Consider the following 14,586-nt stretch of genomic DNA (forward strand, 5'->3'; position numbering starts at 1 on the left):
ATGACTTTCTTGGCAGGATATATTTTATAAAGGTTGATACAGAATTCAGAATGGAAATAACAGCCAATTTCAGTGGGTTTTTCCCCTAAAGGTTTTAAGTTTTTTTAGCTGGCTCATTTCTATGAATATATACATTCAAGTCCACAACATTAAATGTGGTTTAAAAAAAGAAAAGATAAGAACTGTATTAATATTTATATTCTAAAATGCATTTTGCTGCATATCTCTTCATACCTGGACACTTTTGCCTGTGTTTTGGCCTAGTTTACCATTTTTGCAAATTATTTTTTTTAATTTAATCCATTTTTGTGCAATATGTGCATGAATTTTTATACAGAGTATTAACTAATAGAGATTTTTAAGATGTTGTCAGACTGCAGTGCATCATTCTGAGAAGTACAATTTGGAATGACAACTGCATGTTGCTTCAAGTGTGGAATATAATACAATTGCATGCAGAAAATTCGTCCTGCATTCCTAAGTAATATTAAATTCAGTTTTTCCTAAGGAGTGGTCAGACATTGTATTTGGTGTGAACTGGCAAAAAACATTGCCAGCGTAAACAATGGACCTTGCTTACCTCTTGATTTCCAGTGTGAAATTATGTTCTTGCTTGTTCAAGTGGGAGATTTGTTAATAGAATTCGAAGGCATGTAGGATTCTAGAAGGGGTATCAAGAAACTACTGAATATATAAACATGTTTGTTGTTTTGCAAGTTATATAGCATATATCCCTTATGGAAAATTAACCCAAATCAAAAAAAAATTCAGATCCTCAGTCAAGAGACAGATTTCAAACAAACCTAGTCAATGTACTGTTCAATATATTTATAAATGTCTTTGAAGAGTTAGATGTTCAACTTCATAAGAATCTACTGGCTTGCAACTACTGTGTTATACTGGATTTTCTATAATAGATGCTCTACAGATAGCATGTATAGTAAAGGTGATAAATCCAATCCTGTCTTTTTTATTTATAGATCTGGAACTTTTTTGAATCAAAAATATTAGCAGTAGTTAATAATAATAGTAAAAGTGGCATGTACAGTATTTTATCATTTAAGGGTAGCTGAGCAAATGTTATTGAGAAGATTATAAGAAAGTACAAAGAGCCTTGTGTGATTGTGGCAATCACAGTTCTACATTTCTGCCTTTGGGGCTACGATTCAGTTGGCTGTTTTTGATATTCTAGGATTTCTCACAAATTGGACAGCTGCCCATCAATCCATTATAGGACTAATTCATGCAAATGATCCTCAGGCAGGGTGTATGAATCAATCCCTTGTTAATATCACAAATCCCAATTTTCTTACTTTGACACAAATTATTCTCTCTCCTGAAAATGTTCTTCACCTCCTACTCATATATGCTACTATTTCATCTTTTTTATTAATGAACTCATATTAAAGCACTACAGTCTCTAATCACTGTGGTGGCACAGTGGCTAGAATGCAGTATTGCAGCAGGCTCTGCCCACAGCCAGGGGTTCGATCCTGACCAGCTCAAGGATTGACTCAGCCTTCCAACCTTCTGAGGTGGTTACAATGAGGACCCAAACTGTTGAGGGCAATGTGCTGAGATTGTAAACCACCCAGAGAGTGTTATAAAGCACTATGGAGTGATATATAAGTCTAAGTGTTGTTGTTATTGCTATTTTTTATAGATGAAAATTGGAGTGAGCTCCACACATGTTGAACTTGAGGGTCTGCTACCCAACACAGAATACACAGTCACTGTTTATGCAATGTTTGGGGAAGAAGCCAGTGATCCTCTTACAGGACAAGAAACAACATGTAAGTGGTTTTTATGTGTTTCTACTTGCCCCAGGAGTAAAGTCTGGAGACGCTTTCCGAGTCTGAAAAATAATGACTTTAAACTTTAGTAGAATACTAAATACCCTAGAGGCATCGTTTAAGAAAGAACATGAACAGCAACTTCACTTGGTGATGTTTGTGAAGAGCAGCTTCACTTTGTAAGGGCACAATGGCTCAGTGGTTAAAGACACTGAGCTTGTCAGCTGAAGAGCTGACAGCTCTGGTTTGAGACATGAGCACCGCACAGGGGGATGAGCTCCCATTACTTGTCAGAGCAACTGCCCACCTAGCAGTTCGTTGTTGTTAGCTGCGAAGTCGTGTCTGACCCATCGCGACCCTATGGACAACGTTCCTCCAGGCCTTCCTGTCCTCTACCATCTTCTGGAGTCCATTTAAGCTCATGCCTACTGCTTCAGTGACTCCATCCAGCCACCTCATTCTCTGTCATCCCTTTCTTCTATTGCCCATTAGGCTCTTCTCCAGTGAGTCCTTTCTTCTCATTAGGTGGCCAAAGTATTTGAGTTTTAACTTCAGGATCTGGCCTTCTAAAGAGCAGTCAGGGTTGATCTCCTCTAGGACTGACCAGTTTGATCGCCTTGCAGTCCAAGGGACTTGCAGGAGTCTTCTCCAGCACCACAGTTCAAAGGCCTCAATTCTTTGGTGCTCAGCCTTTTTTATGGTCCAACTTTCACTGCCATACAGTTCAAAAGCATGCAAATGTGAGCAGATAAATAGGTACCACTTTAGTGGGAAAGTAAAGGGATTCTGTGCGCCTTTGAAATATAGCCATGCTGGCTACAGCACCCCAGAAATTGTCTTTAGACAACACTGGCTCCCTTGGCCGAGAAACAGAGATTAATACCATGCCTGAGAGTCATGCATGACTGGACAGGGACTATCTTTTAGAATAGCAATCCATAGAGAGATTGTTTTGGAAAGAACATAAAGAGTAACCGTATCCTTTTAGTATGGTGCTTGTGATTTCCTTTGGCAACTTGTTAATATCTGATTATTATCATGTATAGAAAGTGACTTCAATGGACTATTCTTGCTTGGAGTTTCTAAGTGCCAACAGTAGTTTTTTTTTTAAAGTTTCTTGAAGTTTATTTTCCTTTAAAATATCTTCTTTGCTTCCCACCTAAAATAGATGTGATATAACATCTAGTTTAATTCCAGTGAATTTTAACTGCACCTTGTTTTTTCATCCCAGTCTTTAATATTTTAAAGTTTAATGTTAGTTTCCATATCCAAGAGTTGTTAGATTCCAGATTCTAGAATTCTCAGATGACTGAGTGGGAATTCTGGAGGTGAAGTCTAACACAAGGTGGGTACAATCTTCTCTAAAATATGGATACTCGTAGAACTCATGCTTTGCTAGGAAAAAAACCAGCTGCATTATCTTTTCAGTGGCTATTATTATTATTTGGCTATAATGCTACGAAGGGATTCAACATTTCCACATTGAAACAGTTCATATTTTAAGCACACAACATGTGTTCAAATGTCAGTGCCACTTTAAAAAAGTAATTTATAAGAGCTTTGGTAAACTATGTTTGAGAGTTATTTGAGTTTTTCCATATTGGCTAGGTTTTCTTTTGCTTCAAGTTGTCAGGCACTCACTGTTTCCCCACACGTAGATGCATATTGGGAGAACTGAGCTGCATATTTGTCTTGTAAAGAACTGAATGAATAAATCTAATAGAAACCAAGTTTTAGTCCAGAAGCCAAAAACTGATTTAATATAGTTAATGCATGATGTCTGCAGACAAATTTTTCATTCTTAGATATTTTTACCTCCAACCCTAATATGTTTTGTAACATCTGGGATAGGAGAGTTTACCTTTCAATGTTTATTAATGCAAATTGGGATATTGAACTGGATACATAATTGATCTTCATGGAAACAGAGATATTATTAGTATGGGGAAGGAGAATAGATTTTGAATGGATTTCAGCCTCCTGAAAAAATAAAATGAAAGCATGGGTAGGAAATGAGCCCCCCACCCCCACCTCCACCTCATTGCTATTTCATGGAAAGCAGGAGATGGGGGAATCTGGAAGGATTTGAGATAATTCAGTATAGAGGCAAATTAGGGATGGAGAAGATGATGTTGGGATATAGAGTTGTTCCAAGCAAAGTTCTTGAAATATCTAAGACGTTCTCGATGTTTCTAAGTCTGTATATCTATCTCAGCCTCTCCTCAGGCTGTCTTTCTAGATGTGTTACTCTGTAGTTCTTAGAATTCCCCACCAGTAGCAGAATTTAAAATTCTGAATCTTAGAGATCAGCGCATCTGGAAGGCACTTTTGGATGCCAAAAGCAGATACACTGCGGGGTAAGCAAGAGTATAACACAGGGTTAAAAAAAAGAGTATCACAACAGACGCTGTATTTCATAAATTCTATTTGCACAAAAAGCAAAAATGTTCAGCTTCCACTACTAGAATATTGTAGGAGACTGGAATTCTAAAACTGGAATTATTACTGTATTTTCCCCCCCAATGGATTCTGCTGAGCCTAATTCATTCTAATTTCAACAGGTTAGCTGTAAAGGGGGTTTAGGTTGCTGTAAAGTCTAGCTAGCATATTTACACAAGTGACAAACCATATAACTCAAGCCACACATATGGCAAAATCCCACCAGTATCCATACAGTGTGTGAACTTTGTTGGGTGAGGGTTCTGCAGGGAACGTGACCAGATTTTGTATCAAACACATAGTGTTGCATGAATATTAATGTCACCTGGAAGCCTTATATCACAATAGGTCAACTGACCGAAAAACAAAGATGTTATTTATAATATGGATTCATTTCCATTTTGAAGTGCCTTTAAGTCCACCACGAAATTTGAAGTTTTCAAATGTGGATCACAGCTCAGCCAAAATAACGTGGGATCCAGCTTCCCCAAAAGCCAAAGGATATCGCATTATGTACGTTAAGACAGATGGGACCGAAACCAATGAGGTAAGCAGATTTTTAAAAGAATAAATAGGAAGAACTGAAAAACATAACTATGATGAGAAACTAATATATTTTTCTCAGTCTGCCAATAACTCATAAAACGGCCATTAGATTAACCTCTTTGATTGAAAACAGTTTTCAAAATGTGGTCCATCTCAAAAATGTAAAAAATCATTGACAAAGAAATTCAAAGTCCCTTTGTAAATGCATTATTTTTGTTATATTTTGTATAGGTCATTTTGGACAAAAAAAATCCTTTCATTCTTTAACTATTAAAGCTGTTCCTTTCCTACCTCTTATCTTTCATATTCCCTTATCAAGTAGTGGTACAATTAAGCAATTTTCTGCTCTCGGAATCATCCACCTTGTAGGATGTGAGCTGCTTGTCTTTAAGTAGTTTGCACAAATGGAGTGTTCTCAGAATTGATAGCAGTGAAGACTGTCTTGGGCAGTGTTGTTTAACCTTGGCAACCTAAGGATTTGTGGGCTTCAAATCCCAGAATTCCCCAGCCAGCCTTGCACTCCATCCTTTGCACTCCATCCAGGCAAGCTCCCCATTCCAAATTGATATAGATCTACATCTTTTTCAATAAGCATTTCTTTATAATCCTTGGCACACATCCCTCCATTCCCTGCTTATCTGGCTCTCCTTCCCCTGGCAAGAAATTGGTTGAGGCTTTCCAGAATTTCAACATGACACAGCTTGTAAAGAATCTTTGTTGCTGCAACAGGATGGAAGAAGTTTGCAGCCCCTGTTTTAGACCCTTGTGGCTTTAAACTCGATGCCTTTTCCTCTGGCCCTTTTCACAGTGTAACAAGAGGCCCACTTTATGCTGCTGGTGCTTTGTATTAGGTATGAGTTGTTTATTGACAGTTTCAGCATTTCTGTCTTGGGAAATTCTAGCTTTCTAATATGTGTATATATATTTCTAGCTCTCAAGCTATCTTCACCTCCAGTACCTGAAACAGCTGATTGTCCCAGCCTACACGAAACAGGAAATTTAACTAGAGAATCTTGAGTTGTAAGCTTGGGGCCATTGAACCAGGAGAATTAAGATCTCCATCTGGCCTGTCCAGAATATTATAAATATTCCAAAGATTTTACCCTAGAGAAATAACCAATGTATATTTTTTTCCAGAATCCCCTCTTTTTGCAGCCACTTTTTTCCTACCATCAGGTGAACCTGATAGGTAGGATAACCTTTTTTTAAAAAAAAGAAAATTGAGGAACAGCTGTTTGGCTCATAAACAAATATATTCCTTTGGGGCGTTTTTAAAACAAAACAAAAATAACAAACATATGTCCTGAGATTGTTCTGTTTATTCCCTTGCACCACCACCCCACCCAGTTCATTGGGCTGACTGATGATGTCTGACATCATGGTCCTGTTTGTACAACTGGGCCAAGAGTGAAGAGGATGAGCCACCAATCAGTTTGGGAGTAGTGGATGATGTCATATCTTCGCCCATCCCATGGCTGTTGGGAAGGCAACCTCCATCTGAGTTTCATCAGAAATAGTGTGTTTCCTCTTGGCTGGCATAAACAGGGCAATCCAGTTCACCTGTGGCATTTCATGCTTTCTTTAAAAAACATCCCCAAATCCAATTAGCTGGTTTGTATGCTGGGGGTAGGGATGCCCACCATCTGGATCTCTGCCTTCTCATGCCTATCTTGTACTGAGCTGCTGGACTGCCTGCTATGAAAGAGGACATTTGGGGAGGGGGATAGGCTTAATGTGAAATAATGACTGGCTTCGTGGCCTAGAAAAGACACTTGCCTCCCACTTGGAAGGTTGAAAGTTCGATCCTGAGTAGCAGCAGACGTTTCTTTCCCAGGGTGCACAGAAAAAAAAAGAAAACAAACATCTGCTGTGAACTCTGAGTAGGGATCAGGAAGGGCATCCAGCCTGTAAATGCTTGAGTGTTCAGCAGAGTCATTTCTTTCTCTCTTTTCTTTTTTTGGATGGAATTGACAAGTTCAGCCCAGTTTGTCCTTCTAGCAGTGGGGTCCACTGGAATGCCAATACATGCAACATGGTGGGCAGGTTGTCACAATCCAAGCCGGAATGTATTTATAATGGTTGCAGTGCACCCCAGGGTTGTGTGATCACCTTTAGCAGCCCTTTGACGAGCAAAGTCCATGGGGAAGCCAGATTCACTTTACGACCATGTTACTAACTTAACAGCTGCAGTGATTCCTTTAACAACTGTGGCAAGAAAAGCCGCTAAAGGGGGCAAAACTCACTTAACAACTGTCAGAGGTTGTGGTCATAAATCGAGGACTACCCAGAGTGATTTAGATAATACTCTACTTCCAACTATCCCTGGATGAGGAGTCTGTCGGGACTTTTCTCTGCCCCTCCTTTCCATCTAGCTAAAGGGGAACAGATTGTTTCCTTTCTGAAAGATGGGGAATTTGCCAAGACACTGATTGAGGCAGCCTGGGGTCTAATCTGGGATTCTTTTTTCAATTGTGAAGATGTCGCTGGCTCAAGAATTAGACCAAGTCTCTTTTCTATCTTATTTATTTATTTATGTTATTAAACTTATATACCGCCCTTCTCCCGTAGAACTCAGGGCGGTTCACAAGGTTTTTTAAAACAATGCAACAAGTTACAAAAATTAAAAACAATTAAAATAATTATACTAACCTTGAAATATAACACAATTACAATTAAAAATACAATTTTAAACCCCAATTAATACTCTCAGTCTAGGCCAGAAAGCTCGAAGAGCCAGGTCTTCAGGTCCCGGCGGAATGAGCGAAGGTCAGGGGCAGTCCTAAGCTCTGCAGGCAGCTGATTCCAAAGGGCCGGCGCACCCACAGAGAAGGCCCTCCCCCTGGGTATTGTCCGCTGGCAATCTCTTACCGGCGGTACCCTGAGGAGACCCTCCCTGTGGGAGCGCACAGGAGGAAGGGAGCAGGTGTTCCCTATCTTGAGGTAGATATGGATTTTCTATCCTCGTGCAGATACAGATTTGTAACCACTTTTCCCATTCCCGTTGCTTCCGTAATGCAGGAAGAAGTCGATCAAGTATCAGCCCACACTTTGAAGAGCTTGACATCTCTTACAGAATATACTGTTGCTGTTTTCTCCCTCTATAGCGAGGGTCAGTCTGAGCCACTCACGGGCAGCTTTACCACAAGTAAGTCTTGCTGCATGTCTACGGAGATTCTCAATCGTGCAGCTCATGGTTCTCCTACAGGTGGTTTTCCAAAGGCAAGCTGGACTTTTTGTTTTGTTTTTATTCTCCTTGAAAACATTTTACTTCTCATCCAAGAAGCTTCTTCAGTTCTGACTGACTAGTGGAGAATGGAAGGATTTGTATTCTTTGCAGCAGGGCTTTTTTTCTCATAGAACGCTCAGAACGGAGTTCCGGCACCTTTTTTGGATGGAACCTTGTAGGGTAGGCAAGGCAGGTTGTATAACATGTGTGAGTTCCGGCACCTTTTTGTTTTACAAAAAAAGTACTGCTTTGCAGTCATCTGGTCATTAGCACTCCGAAAGTTGGTCATTAGTTCACTGAGAATTGTTGAGACCACTTGGGGATTTATCTGTGTCCTCAGAGTCACCTGAATTACAGTAGAGTGCCAATGGGTATGGGGCCTTCTTGGGACTGCTAATTCTCGCTGCATTTTTGGAAACAATCCTAGCCATAGTCCCAATATCCTTCTACTCTTTTGGAAGGAACAATTTTATTCATATCTTCTTAAGAAAAGGAGTTTATAGCTCCCATTTTATACACTCAAACAGCTGGGAAATGTTACATTATCGAAAACAAATGCAAATGAAAGCATGATCTAATATTTTGGTTAAAGTTGGGTTGCTACGAGAAGAAGGAGAAATTTGAATACAGGATGCTTGAAATCAAGTAATGTTTTGCCAGTTCCCTGAACAAACTGTGTAGATGCAACCAACAACTCACATGTTCTTTAAGTAGATACTACTTTCTGATTGCAGAGGCTTTTTTTAAAGAAAAAACGTAATTTGATTACTCATTAGAACTTTCAAGCATTCCAAGGAAGAAATAAAAAAGTCAGTCAATGGGATTTTCCCATCCTCTGCTGCATTTCTTTCAGAAAAAAGGGGAAAACTGCAAATATTCCAACAAAAGAGAATATATATAGTTCTGAGTTGAACTGTGGTGTTCTTAGTGTTTTCTCTGCCTCAATGTTTGCTTGTAGACATTTCATCCCCCTACTAGAACTCCACAGATACCTTAAATATTAATAATGCAGAACACACACACATATATATATATTGTTACAAAAGACTCATAGTACTTCAGCCACTACATAATCCTTTAATATAAATTAGCAATTTTTATTAATACACAAACTACATTATTGTTCTAGATCACTGAAAATTAATTTATTCTAAAAAAATAAAACGACTGGCCCAGGGTCATGTGACCACCTTTTGTAACCTTCCCAGCTGTCTTTTGACAAGCAAAGTCAACCGGGGAAGCCAGCTTTGCTTAACAACAGTGCGATTCAGTTAACAGTTGCAGTGATTCATTTAACAACTGGGGCAAAATAGGTAAGAAAATAGGGCAAATCTCACAAGTGTCTCGCTGAGCAACAGAAATTTTGACTCAGTTGTGCTCGTAAGTTGAGGACTACCTTTAAAAGGTCATTATTTTGTGAACTTTGTTTCCAGTAAAGTAGTCTATGCAGTTGTAACTGACCTATCAGTTAAAATCCATTTCTACTTTTAAAAATTCTGTAGAAAGTTTAATGCTTCAGTTAATATTCCATAGAGTTGGAAGCACCCTCAGAGATCATATTTAGGAAATATGAGACACCTTTGGAATCCTTCTGTCTTCTCTTTATCTTGCAGAGAAAGTTCCATCACCTGAATTTTTGGAAATTAATGAAGTATCTACTGAAAGTTTAACAGTAAGCTGGAAGCCGCCATCCTCTGATGTGGCTCTTTACCGTCTAGCATGGATCCCATTGGCTGGCGAAGAGGCTGATGAGGTAATGATGGTCTTGGCCCTTCTCACCTGCTCTTTGTTATATAGCAAGCTGAGCTGCTGATGACGGACTATGTTGTGTGCATTTTGAGGAGCAGAGTCTCAGTAGATGGGGTGATGAAATAGATGAGTACATTTGTGAAAAGCATGCAAGATATGGATTGTCCACATATTTATTTGTTTGTATCCTCTCTTTATTATTTTTACAAATAACTCAAGGTGGCAAATATACTGTATTCAACACACTTTCCTATTTTTCCCATAACAACAGCCCTGTGAGGTCAGTTGGGCTGAGAGAGAATGACAGGCCCAAAGGTACGTAGCTGGCTTTCATGCCTAAGGCAGGACTAGAACTCAGCATCTCCTTGTGATTGGACCAAAGTTACCCAGCTGGTTTTCATGACTAAGGTGGGACGAGAATTCACAGTCTCCTGCTTTGTAGTTTGGTGTCTCAACAACTAGACCAAACTAGCTCTCTTTTGCTCTGTTCTATTCAAAAACTCATCTGCCTGGATCCTGATGAAGCCAAAGCAGTGCCAAGAGAAATTCTTTTAAGAAAATGCCTCAAGGAATATTTGCACAAGTATTTGCACCTTCTCCCTAGGTATAGTTGCCCCCTACTTTGTTGCTTTTTTCAAAAGGCCCTAAAAATATGACTTTGTCAGTGGGCCTCGGGACTATGACCGGAAATGGAGCTGATTAAGTGACTGATTTGATTCTGCTGTTGCTGCTATGGGGTTATGGTGTGTGGATAGGGTTTTTTAAAATGGATTTTTATTATATGGCAATTTTTTAAAAAATGTTATAAGTCCCTGGAGTCGCCGATGTGTGAGTTGGGCGGCTGTATAAATGTGTTTAATAAATAAGAACCCACTTAGGGGGTCAATGACTAAAGGAACTAAATGAAGAATGAGCATGCTTAATGGATATTCAATGCAGATCAATTAGTTCATTAAGATATGTGATGAAGAACATTTATCAATGTTTCTGTAATGTGGAGAATGAGTTAGGTATCTCGGCAGGTTCCAAAAGAAGTCTGATTCACCTCTCTGCTTTCTAAATCTCGCATTCTATCTGTTTCAGATCATCTTAAGTGGAGATGTGGACACCTATGAGATCGAAGGCTTGTTACCCAATATGGAATATGAGGTGTCTTTGATGGCCCTCTTTGATGATGAAAGTGAAAGTGATGTTGTTGCTGTACTTGGGACCACACGTAAGATGGGAAATACTATAGTTATCATTCCTATATATGTCTCAGTATATACTTTACTTTAAAAAGTTGAGAAGTATCTAATATATATAATTTTTATAGGATTAGGGATAGGGTTAGGGTTAGGGTTAGGTTTGGGGGTAGGGCAGGGGTAGGCAACCTTGGCTCTTTTATGACTCGTGGACTTCAACTCCCAGAATTCCTGAGCCAACCACACTGGCTCAGAAATTCTGGGAGTTGAAGTCCACAAGTCATAAAAGAGCCAAGGTTGTCTACCCCTGGGTTAGGGTTAAAACATTCTTAATATTTAGCAAACAGCATGTTGTCTGGGTTCATGTATTTAAAAACAATGAATAATAATTAATTTCTGTATTATCATAAACAATATGTTAGTTAATCGCTCAATAGTCTTCTTACTAATATATATTTAATGTTACATAGTACATATCACGTTCCTTTCTAACTTGTTCCTCTAGCCATTGATAAAAATTATCCCATGTTCTAAAGTACGCTGAGTCTTCTTTCTCTTCTATCTTTAATGTCAATCTGTCCATTTATGCACAATCTAGAATTTTCTTAATTAGTTCTTCTTCCGTTGGTAGGTTTTCATTTTTCCAATATTGGGCAAATACGATTCTTATTGCAGTTAATACATGTAAAATTAAGTATATACAATCTTTCTCATAGTTTGCTCCTATTATTCCTAACAGAAACTATTCTGGCTTAAAATCTATATGTTTTTTAGTCATTTTCTCCAACCATATATGTATTTTTGACCAAAATCTTTTAGCTTTAGGGCATGTTCACCAGATATGATAATATACCTGGTTTTTGTTTGCATTTCCAACACTTGTTTGACATATTTTTAAACATTTTCTCTAATCTCACCGGTGTCAAATGCCATCTGTAAAACTTTTTGTATAAGTTTTCTTTATATGCCACTGCTTTCATTAATTTAGCATTTCTTTCCCATAAACTTTGCCAGTTTTCTAGTTCTATATTATGTCCACTGAAGTTCATATCTCCTGATGTGCAGAACACTGTCTTATGCTCATTTGGTTATTGAAATGTAGTCTACTTTGTCTGAAGGGATGGTTCATGGCTGACTGGGGAATTCTGGGTGTTGAAGTCCACCTACATATCTTCAAGGGGCCAAGGTTGAGAAACACTAGTCTAGAGTGACATTCATCTTGGAAACAACTCAACCCTCCCCTCCTAATATAGAGTAATATTGATATAGGTCCATCTAGAGTTCTTTCTTTTAAAACTCTGCCGGTTAATCCAGATTTTGCTTTAATTTCCGTTCAACCTTGCTTTATCTTCTCCAGTCACAATGTTCTGCATCAGAGTGCCATACAGATAAACCTATACAGGAAACATATAGTAGCTGTGGTTAGCATGAAATTCTGTCTGAAAACATGCTTGTCTGTTGCTTTTTCCCCAGTTGAAATACTGACTACTGAAGTAACTACCACAACTATAGCAAGTACTACTACTACTCCTCAGCCTACAACAGCAGGTACAAAATATATATTTTAAAATGAACACATAGGTAATTCAAGAGGTAATTAGTTAACATTACTCAGAGCAAGGGGTTATGATAACTCAGTGGTTAAAGATGCTGAATTTGTTGGCTGGGAAGATGACAGCCCAGGTTTGAGTCCTGAGTGCCGTGTGATGGGGTGAGCTCCCATTACCTGCCCCAGTTCCTGCCCCACTAGCAGTTCGAAAGCATGCAAATGCTAATAGATGAATAGGTACCACTTTAGTGGGAATATAACAGCATTCTATGTCCCTTGGCATATAGTCATGCTGGCCATATGATCATGGAATATGTCTTTGGATAATGCTGGTTCCCTCGGCTAAGAAATGGAGATGAGCAGGGGTCTTCAAACTTGGCCCTTTTATGACTTGTGGACTTCAGCTCCCAGAATTCCTCAGCCAGCATGCCTGGCTGAGGAATTCTGGGAGCTGAAGTCCACAAGTCATAAAAGGGCCAAGTTTGAAGACCCCTGCCTTAGAGTCAGACATGAGTGGACAGGGGAAACCTTTCTCTTTACCTTTACTCAGAGCAAAGATGCATGTTTTTGTATTCTTTAGAATGATTGTGTTTTGCAATTTGTTGTAAAACAGCTAACTGGCACAGGGAAGAAATGTTAGTACTCTTTTATATCTAGACTGGATGCTTCAAACGATTTAAAGCTGTTTGACATGTTTGTTGTTCTTGCAGTCATTCGGACAGGAATGAAAAATCTCATGGTTGAAGATGAAACTACCTCAAGTTTAAAAGTCAAATGGGACATTACAGACCTCAGTGTTTCGCAGTTCAGGGTGACCTACCTGAAGGCTGACAGTGGTCATGGGGAGGAAACGGTAAGGATGATGGTCTGAGGGAGAATTGGTTTCAAAGCTCAGCTTGGACTTTAAAGAATTTTTCATAACTTGGAATCAAAGGGAACATTCTCCACTTGATAAGTATCAGTTGCCTACATATTGTAAGCCTCCTTCTGATAGTATTATTTACCTATCTATATAAAATGATATATCCAGTCAATATCCAATGCATTTTGCAATTTCATAAGCCAAAAACTAACTAGGGCCCTGGCTTACAATGTCAAATCAACAGGAAGGATTATATAGTTAGTCCTCAATTTACAACCATAATTGGGATCAGAATTTTCATTGCTAAGTGAGGTGGTTGTTAATTGAATTACACCTGCTTTTACAATCTTTTTTGCTATGGGTAATTGAGCAAATGACTGCAGCTTTCTAAATGAACTCAGCAATCATTAAGTGAATCTGGATTCCTCCATTGACTTTGCTTGTTGGAAGCTAGCTGGGAAAGTCACAAAGGAGAATCATGTGACCCTAGGATGCTGCAACCATCGTAAATGCATGCTAGTTGCCAAGTGCTGAAATTTTGATCCTATGGCTGTAGGGATGCTACAATGGTCATAGGTGGGAAGACCATTCATAAGTCACTTTTTTCAGTGCCTTCAAACAGCTGCTAAACAAATGGTTGTACTATTTGAAAAAGGGGACCTTTTGAAATAAAGAAAGTGGAGACCAAGGACCAAGCTGAAAGATTTCATTTTGTGCCATGACTCCTTATGACATTTATTTATTGAACATACTTCCTACTTTTAATGCTTACAATTAAGCTGAAAGAGGTTTCGATTTATTTTTCAGTGCAGAAATGTTGCTTTGACAAATACCAAAAGGCTGGCAAGAAAAGTTGAGGACTTTTCTTCTGCTAGATTCCTAATTGGACGATGGATGGGGTATTGTGCCATTTATGGGACGTAAAGTTCAACAACCCCCTTTTTCTTCTTGCAAGCAGGAGGGGTGGGATTCTCCATTCAAATAGAGAGCACGGTGGGTGAACACTTACTGCGCCACCCATCGTAGACCTCACCCAATTTGCATCTCCATCACGGCTCTTCAAAAGAAAAATCTTGCACTTGTGGCCCACTTGAAGATGAGTGGGCTTCAACTCCCAGAATTCCCAATTTGCAGCCCCATCGTGACCAAGGTTGCCAGTAATAAATGTGATTGCATAACATTATGCCTAATAATTCTGGGTTGTTTAGGGGTGAGGATTAATGGGCTAAACCCATTAA

At 39.0% G+C, this 14,586-nt stretch overlaps 1 protein-coding gene across 1 annotated transcript in view; it reads left to right on the top strand.

Moving 5' to 3' along the window:
- Positions 1 to 14,586, top strand: part of COL14A1 (collagen type XIV alpha 1 chain) — a 121,749-nt gene that overhangs the window by 33,287 nt on the left and 73,876 nt on the right. Inside the window, exons 12-18 of the mRNA XM_083359816.1 lie at positions 1,664 to 1,793; positions 4,640 to 4,779; positions 7,797 to 7,923; positions 9,618 to 9,757; positions 10,837 to 10,969; positions 12,411 to 12,485; positions 13,197 to 13,339. Coding sequence (XP_083215942.1) covers positions 1,664 to 1,793; positions 4,640 to 4,779; positions 7,797 to 7,923; positions 9,618 to 9,757; positions 10,837 to 10,969; positions 12,411 to 12,485; positions 13,197 to 13,339 — 888 coding nt within the window. The remainder of the gene's footprint in view (positions 1 to 1,663; positions 1,794 to 4,639; positions 4,780 to 7,796; positions 7,924 to 9,617; positions 9,758 to 10,836; positions 10,970 to 12,410; positions 12,486 to 13,196; positions 13,340 to 14,586) is intronic.

The sequence above is a fragment of the Vipera ursinii genome (assembly GCF_947247035.1).
Source record: "Vipera ursinii genome assembly, chromosome: 3".
Taxonomy (NCBI): domain Eukaryota; kingdom Metazoa; phylum Chordata; class Lepidosauria; order Squamata; family Viperidae; genus Vipera; species Vipera ursinii.